This window comes from Austrofundulus limnaeus, unplaced genomic scaffold, assembly GCF_001266775.1.
Source record: "Austrofundulus limnaeus strain Quisiro unplaced genomic scaffold, Austrofundulus_limnaeus-1.0 Scaffold0, whole genome shotgun sequence".
NCBI classification, from domain to species: domain Eukaryota; kingdom Metazoa; phylum Chordata; class Actinopteri; order Cyprinodontiformes; family Rivulidae; genus Austrofundulus; species Austrofundulus limnaeus.
In genome coordinates, this window is record NW_013952402.1 from 4,827,433 (window position 1) to 4,836,078 (window position 8,646).

Below are 8,646 nucleotides of genomic sequence, written 5' to 3' on the forward strand. Positions count from 1 at the left end.
CCCTTGAGGAGACATGTAGAAGCTTTAAAAAAAGAGAACAGTTGGCAGAAAATCTGTAACCAGCCCTGGAAGCAGAATATGTAGTGGAACAGAAGCAAGTTTTACCCTAACCATTGTGTAAATCTGGCTGTATGTGTATTCTCATTTAGTTTTTTTTTTTAATGTTTTTACTATTTATGTAGCCTTTTTTTTTCTAGTTTGAAATGTTGAAGATATATTGTGGCGTCACTGAACAGAGATGAAAGAACAAAATAAGCAGAGACAAAGCTAAATCCACATTTTTTTTATTAATTAGGAAATATTCTAATGCTTAACAATACTATACATTAAAGAGGTGGCATCAATGTAAAATATTCATGACTTAATTTCAGTCAAATGTTTTAGGAAATACCATAATTGATGTCAGACACGTGTTGAGTTTCAGAGATTTTGACTTTTCTTTGGATGCAGTAGATAAACATGTCCAGTAATGGTCAGCTCTAAAAGGTGGATGATTTGTAAAAGCTAAAGGGTTCAACAGAATTTGTTTTTTATGGATGAACACTTTGAAGTCATTAATGCTGCAGATGTACTGCACACAATGCACTACATATATAGGGTATGGAAGTCCAAAACTGCAACATTCTATAAAATAAAATTCTTTTTAAGTATTTACTAAGTTGGCACAAAGTAAGGAAATTAGAGTTTGGTAGATTATTTTTTTGTTGTAACAATGCTTCTTGGCAATAAATCCTGTGCTAAAGCCTGTTAATTTCCCTATTAAATGGTGCCACATTTGTAAGGAACATGCATTTGTGGGATGAGTAGTAGAGCTGAGAATGTGGATTACACGCACAATCTTCTCTGCCAAACTGCTTATTTTGCTGCTGTTATTGACACTTGTTTTGAGATTCTGGTACCCCCAGGTGAAGCCAATCACAAGATTTCTTTCCAAGAAGCATCGTTACAACTAAGAAATAATCTAACACAAATTTCCTTATTTTGTGTGCCAAGTTTAACTCAATTCACCTGAACCATATATAATTATTTTTATTACTTGATAGTTTTTTGCTTCAGTGCATCATCAGTTTACAGTATTTTACCCGTTAACCCTGCCTAGGCAGATCAGCATTAGCCCCGCCCACTAGAAAGGGAATTATTTCAAAACGTGGTTGCTTTTTTTATGAGCTCTGTCATGAGTTTGTAAAAGGTAGTTTAAATACCACACTGAGAATAGAGGCACCAACTGTGTCATTGATACTTTATTATACATCAAACCTATTGAACAATTTTATCACCTAATGAAATAGTTTACTGAAACTCTTTTTTTAATTCACTTATGTATTTTCAGGGATCAGTCAGGCCAGATTTTAGTGTTGATTAACCAGCAACAGTGTCAATAAAACTGATGCACTAACATCACAGAAACGTTGATATTTTATTTAATACATTTATCTAATTGTGCATTTTCTAAATTCAGTTCTAAATTTTAAATCAAATAAAAAGGTTTCTAAAAGCCAGATTTTTAAAAATGCATTAGAATACAGCACTTTAGTTCCTCCACACAATGTTTTTTATGAATCTTTGTCGTAGGTTCACACGCCACACACTGGTTTATAGTTTATCAAACTGTCCTTTTCTCTGTGTTCCTTCATTTTGTCACTTTTACCTTCAGATTTAATGACGTTTCCAAGCATTTTACTTTAATTTATTCTTGTATTATTTTGTTTTTGCTGACTCGTGCACACGTTTTCTCTTTTTCTCTCTCCTCTCTGTCCCTCAGGAATCCTCGAATGGCCCTTCTGGACCAAGCTGGTGGTGGTGGCCATCGGCTTTACAGGCGGACTGGTTTTTATGTACGTCCAGTGCAAAGTCTACATCCATCTATGGAAGAGACTCAAGGCTTACAACCGCGTCATATATGTGCAGAACCGGCCGGACACGTGTAAAAAGCTGGCGCCGGAGAAGCCGCCCCTCCTGGAGCCGAGTCTGGAGAACAAGGAGGTGCTGGTCCCCACCCAGTCAGACACAAACTCCTCCCAGTACACAGAGACAGAGGAATACGGTATGGAGGTGCTCCATGTCTGACGGCAAGTTCATTTCATCGCTCGTTCCCGCTCACGTGCACGCCACCGGGCCAACGGTGAAGGGGAGCAGTCGTGGGAGTTCTTGTCATCCCAGAGTGATCTTCTGCCCTCCTGTGACTCCACCGCCTTCTGTCCACCTGCCACACCTTCTTCCTTTTGCTCTCACCGTTTCTTTCCCAGATACCGAACTGTTTGGATTGACGTTTCGAACTGGAAGTAGGGGGGTCTGGGGCATACGTGCGTGCACTCGGATGTGTACACCTTCAGATGAGCAGGACGAAGACACAAACTCACAAAAAGCTCACAAGTTCTACATGGATTTTATTTTTGTTTTTTGCTTGTGGGTTTGTTTCGATTTTATTTTTTTCTCGTGAGTCGTGGGCTAAGCTGGATCAATGTAGCGTCACACATCGAATTTCTGGAACATTCCAGATACTGCCATCTCCCCCCGCCGCTCCGAGTCCAACAGGGTCTTTGGACGTGCATTGAAGCACTTTTTGGTTTTTGTCAACCCTGCCAACAAATCCACTCCCTTCCTCAACTTCTTTTCTTTTTTTTTTTTAGAATGACCTAAATCTTGCCGGTTGTTCAGTGGGGAAAGCACAAGCAACCTTTTACTTGGAATACTACTACTTTTACAGATGACCCCTCCCCCCAGGATGGCATAAAAAAGGGATTTGGGTTTTAAAATGGAAAACCTGCTGAAGGAAACAGAAAAGTTGAGTTGGTATCATCTGCCACATGACTCCTTTTCACCAACACAAACTCTCTGAAGGCTTCGAGAATGTAATCTTTTTTAAAAAATGATTGAAAACGAATAAAATGATGGAAAAAAAATATTTTTTTTACTAGCAACAAGAAACTGCAAGACTTATTTCCATGTCTTGAAAGTAGTGCGAGCCTTTGGGCACTTAATTGCATTATGCTTTTTGTTTGTTTGTTTCCTGTCTTGTGAATGACAGTATTTACAGTGTAATATTCCATGTGCAGTTTTTAGTGTGCTGATTTGTTTGCTTAGTGATGAGACGTTCCATTATACACCTGGAGACATCCACAGCTCAGTGGTTTCAGTTTGTTTTGTTGCTCCCGCTGTGCAGATGATTAGTTAAAACCTACAAGCATTTATTAAAATGAAAACCTGATTTCTAACTGCAGCTTTTAATTTTTTGTTGGTCTGCAGGTCAGACTTTGCATATTTAGATTCTGTCCCCAGCACCACCACCATGTATCTCCACAAATAAGCATAAAATGAGAAAGCGCATTTTTGAACTGCAACATAAAACTTTTCATAAAGTGAAGGGAACAGATTCACTGTTGTCACAGTTTTTTCCAGACTTTCTCACATGGTCTATGACGTCTGTATTTGTAATTTCAGCACAAAACAGCCAGTGTTGCTGCTCTCTTGATTTATGTCTCCGCATCTCGCCTCGTGGCTCGTTCAAGACAATTAAATCAGTTTAACTTTTTTATTATTATTATTATTATTATTTATCAACATTTAATCCCATTTTTTTAAAGACAGCAAGGAATATCCATACATTTTTCCTCAACAGAATTTAGATGTATATTTTATTCATATGAGCTGACTTGGTCGCCACCTGCTGGTGTGGAGCAGACACTGCAGTCTGAGCTGAGCAGGATTTCTCCAGGTGACGCATTTCTGGGCTTTGACTCATGAAAATGCTTTTTGTTTTTGTCGGAACACAGCAATGCAAGGCTTTTACAGCCAATCCAGCAACACAGATTTTTTTTAACAAACATTGATGCCAGTTTGCAGTCCGAACAATAACGATCCAACAATACATCTAATGGTTGCAGCAGCAATAAATTAAAGCAGTGCTCAGTTTATTTTTTTATTATTATTTTTTTGTGAGAATGCATACTGTATTTATGTTCATGCCCTGTGGTGATTTGAGATCTGGAGTTTGATATCTTTGTCTTAGACAATACGAGCCGAGGGAGTTGTTGTGTGTCAAGTTTGATTAAGACCTACTGAGAGGCTTCACAGAAACTTCACCTCTCTGAAGGCTCAGTGCAATTAGACAGATAAAAAGTGCAATTACCCTTTTGTTGTTCTGCTCTGCAGTAATATACTGGTGTTTAATGACCAGGGTGTCCTGTGGATTCAAATTGATTCTTTCTTTTTGTCTTGTATTTATATTTAACAGAAAAGGGTACACTTTGTCCACTCAAACCCCCTTTCATTTGTAATTTCATGCAATTTACACTGTTTTTTTTTTTTTTTTTTTGGTTTAAACAAGTGAAAATGACCTCCACTCTTGTTTTGCACTTTGTCATTTAGAAAGCTTTTTAAATACTGTGTTCAAATTAAATTAGTTTTAAAAAAGCTGCTATGTGTGGAAACCACAGCATTAGATTTAAATTTTTTTTAAGAAATAAAAATGACTTGGAATTAAGATGTAGTTTTCCTGAGATGAAAGTTTTTTTTCCTTTTACCTTTCAACTCGCAGGAGCTGGCTCCTTTCTTGAAGTTGATATTTTTGATGTAGGTTTGATTAAAAAGACAAAAAAAATCGGGCCACGTTAAAGAGTAAAATCCAGGAGAGGTCTTCTTGTCACAAGTTTGTGGTCTTTTTCATCATAATCCACGTCTGGGAAACTGAGCTTTACAAATCGTCACTCTTCACTGATTTCAAAAGACTTAATATTTTCTGCTCAACTTATTTTCTATCTTTACCCAGAATGCCGAGTTCGTTCACAACTGGGATTATAGTGTAACTTGCATAAAAACTACATTTGTTTACTACTGACTGGACTTGAACATATGACTGTTCCCCTGTCTTATATCATTCCACGTTTGTCTGTGAATTTTCTTTGAGATGGTAACTGTAAAGACTTTGGTAAAGAAAAAAAACAATTAAGTTTTTAAAGGAAATATTGATGTTTTCAGTTAATTTACGATGTTTGAACAAATGTAGAATTAAAGAACCAAATAAAAATTCAGTTGAGTCTTATTTCTTTTTAGTTCATCTTGTTTTTATTATATATAGCTATATATATTTATACATAAATATTTCTTTCAGTCCATTCTTTTGTTTAATTGTACAGATATTGTCGTGAAAGCTGCTTCTAGACTACAGCGGTATGTGGCTTCATTTAAAAATGCCATGTTTTAACAAATTGGTTTCAACACTTGCTTATTTTCAGCTTTGCGCACTAAAAAAAAGCAAAACCATTAACATAGCATTAAGCTTTGTCACAGAAAATGCATCCTTATTTAACTCCACAAAATGAACCATGCACACCACATGGTAATTACTAAAATATAGAAAAGCACAAATAAGGAAAATGCCTCAAAGTAAAAAAAAAAAAATCACAGTAACAATTTTCTGACAGCAAACCTGAAAATCTCAACTTCAATGCTTTTTTTATTTTATTTTTTTAATATATGAAGTGAGTTGCGCTCAAACAGCGACGCTGTTAGGGATTTTATCAGGCGACATGTTGTAGTACGGCAGCTTCTTCCCCTCGTTCCTACGTTTAATGGAGCTGCTTATCTCTGCAAGCTGCTTGGTGAACTTCTCCATAGCCGCCTTGACTGGTTTCTCTATGAAGTATTCATCGGGGTACATGCCCAGGTACAGCTGCAGGGACAGAACTTACAAAATGCTTTACAAGAAAATGAAAAAGTTCCGTTTTAATAAATGCAACAAATAAATATGAACTCAAAGGCAAAACACATTTTGATATTTTATCTGCTCAAGTGCAAGAGGCAAAAACAAATCCAGTCGATTTTATTTGGAACGATCAATAAGTCTTATGTATTTAGGAGCATTTAAGGTCTTAAAAGGTGAGAAATACAATTTTAAAATCAATACAGCTTTTAACAGTGTTTGTGCCTTTCTGCCCCAATAATGATTGTGACTGCTGTGTTTTCAACTGAATGTAGGCAGAGGGAGCTCTGACACCTGCAGAAAGTGCATTAACTGTCGAGGGTAGACAGAAAAAATTTTTAAACCAAATGCAATAATATAATACACAAAATGCAAATATGCCTTAAGTAAAATCTTTTTATTTTTATGATTAAGCTAGATTAACATTGCAGTGGCATATGTTGTTTGTTCTGTTAGCTCGTGCACTTGGAGAACGTTTGACACATGCTCGGGCAGCAAAGGCTCATGGGACATTTCATAAGATGATTAAAATCTGAGTATTTGTAGTTTTATAAAATGTTCAAACCTAATCTAATCTAAATACTGTATCTCTTTTAGTTACTTTTATTTCATTTTTATTTAATCTTAATATTATTCAAAGATAAAGTCAACTATCGGCACTGGAGCCCCTTAAGTCCCTGTCACATTAGACAACTCACACCAACTTATGAACATTTTAAAGACATCTACATTGAAAATGGAATTGAAAAAATCAACATGAAGCTTCTTTTCGGTGTGTACATACTGTAATTCAGACAAATCGATCAAATATATCACTTTTATTAGCAATTTGGACATTAAAAATGTTGCAAATTTTGGCCGGCAGGCCCCACTTTGGGCACCTAAGGCTGTGTCATCTGCAAAGAATATAATGTGCACATGAAATATAAATACAAGTGCAAGGAAACTCTAAATATGTCTTTAAATGTTTGGGTGAGTGGTTCCAGGAGCATTTGGTTCTAAACTGTTCAAATGGTTCAAACCTTTGCATTCGGGTGACTTTGTGCTCTACATACCTCGTTCTCTTGGTACTGGCTGAGGGCCCACACGGCCCCCAGGTGCCAGCTGGAGCGCCCGCGATCAGGGAGGCTCTCGATGATCATCGTCACGTCCGCCACGCCTTTTTCCTGCGGAGGGGGTTTTCTCATGGTGGACGGCGCGTTGGGGATCCACGAACACCAGTCATACTGAACGCAAATTTTAAAAGTTGCACAAAACCTGAACTTAGAATCAGAAATTCGAACGTTTCTAAGTTGTTCTTATCATTTCTGCAACAAAGAATCTGTAACAAAGAATAATATTTTTGTCACAAATTCAAACTTTAAAAAGCATTTCCAGTTCTTTTTTTTTAAAGCTTACCTGGCCAAAGTTTACTGCTGCATGCTGGGCTGAGGCAGTGAATATCACAACGCTCAGGTACTCTATCAGCTCGTCACGGGATTTCACCGACTTTGGAAACTCTGCTCACAGATTAAAGAAACAAAGAGTTGACAAAGTGCCGTTAAAGGCTTACAAAACTCAGCCGTTTGGAAAGCAACGGCGAGAAGAAGATTCTTGCGTGAACGATGGTAAAACACAGGATGTTACAAAATCGAGGCTCAAACTGTGACCCTTTCAGTCATCTTCTGTGGCTTCAAAAGAGGAGAAAAAATCCCTCTGAGCAGGATTTTATAAAGCCTACCACTTCCAGAAAATCCACCATTATTGAAATTTTAAGGTGAATCGGTTCCCTCTATTAAAAAATAAGCTAGGAGTTCTAATAGATGTGTTTTGTTTAGTTAGAGGCTTTAAAAACAGGGAGGCTTACACAAGCCCGTGTGGTGTGTACCTACCACAGTGATCAAAATCCTGCATGCCGAAGCTGCAGACGTCTTTAACAAAGGCCTGGATTTCCTCGTCCCCTTCCACTCTCTCATCGCTGGTGTAGTAAATATTCACCACGTCAGAAACAAAGCTGCTCGGGATGGGAAAAACGAGACGGGAAGTTACTGCTTCAACTTCTCTGTCATTGAAACTTTTTCAGTCTGACAATCAGGACTATCAACTTTTCTTTCTCTTAACTTCCTCAAAAACTCCAATTACCCATCAGCTCTGGTGTCCATAAACAGGTCATAAAGTTCTTACTTCTTGGTGGTTTCCCACACCCTGTAGCCGTCGTCCCTGTAGAAGTAGGTGGGCAGGTCGTCCTTGCTGTCCACGCCGCGGCTCTTGATCATATCAGGGAAGCAGAGAGACCTGAAGGTCAGTGTCTTCATGGCCTTCTGGACCAGCTGGACATGACCACCTCCACCTGTCGCATTCGCCTTCATGAAGAAGCACATTATTATTATTATTATTCCAGCAGCTGATTAACAGATGAATGCTGATTAATAAATATATGGTCAAATTTTTAATTATTTCATTTGTTCAACTTAGAATAGAAGTGTCAATCTTAGCAACACAAACATTATTTTTAAGCTTGTTACTTTACAAACTTTGAAATTTTTGGATAATTACAAATTTGCGATTAACGGACTTGCAAAAGAATACATACAAAACAGCACTCTGATATTTTCTTACTGAGAAGAACTCAAAATTTTGAAGGATGAACGCACAATAACAGAGATGTTTTCAATTAGTAGGATAGGAACGAGGCGTCTCGCTTCTTTTTGCGAAGAAAAATGTGATCGATTTTGCTAAATATCACAGGAACGTGTGGACAAATGATACCAAGATAAAACATTCTGTAAAAGTGAGAAGCATTCTAAAAGCAAACAGGAAAACACAAAATCCCAGCAGAAATATCTGAATGAAGAAGTAGGTAAGTAAGGAAGTAAAGTTTTATTTATAAAGTGCCTTTCACAGAAATATATTCACAAGGTGAATATATTTATATTTATTCAAAAGATATATATTCACAAGAAACA

The 8,646-nt window shown here is 37.3% G+C and overlaps 2 protein-coding genes across 3 annotated transcripts in view; one reads left to right on the forward strand and one right to left on the reverse strand.

Moving 5' to 3' along the window:
* Nucleotides 1-5,030, forward strand: part of marchf8 (membrane-associated ring finger (C3HC4) 8) — a gene marked incomplete in the record, with an annotated part of 39,144 nt that extends 34,114 nt beyond the window's left edge. The window contains 1 exon segment of the mRNA XM_014026785.1: nucleotides 1,763-5,030. Within this exon segment, the coding sequence (XP_013882239.1) occupies nucleotides 1,763-2,067 (305 nt within the window).
* alox5a (arachidonate 5-lipoxygenase a) overlaps nucleotides 3,929-8,646 on the reverse strand; it is a 12,851-nt gene continuing 8,133 nt past the window's right edge. For both annotated transcript variants that reach the window (XM_014025000.1, XM_014024927.1), the window contains 5 exons: nucleotides 7,865-8,043; nucleotides 7,573-7,694; nucleotides 7,100-7,200; nucleotides 6,757-6,927; nucleotides 3,929-5,671 (listed from right to left, as the gene is read on the reverse strand). In XM_014025000.1, coding sequence (XP_013880454.1) covers nucleotides 5,492-5,671; nucleotides 6,757-6,927; nucleotides 7,100-7,200; nucleotides 7,573-7,694; nucleotides 7,865-8,043 — 753 coding nt within the window. In that variant the 3' untranslated portion in view covers nucleotides 3,929-5,491. The remainder of the gene's footprint in view (nucleotides 5,672-6,756; nucleotides 6,928-7,099; nucleotides 7,201-7,572; nucleotides 7,695-7,864; nucleotides 8,044-8,646) is intronic.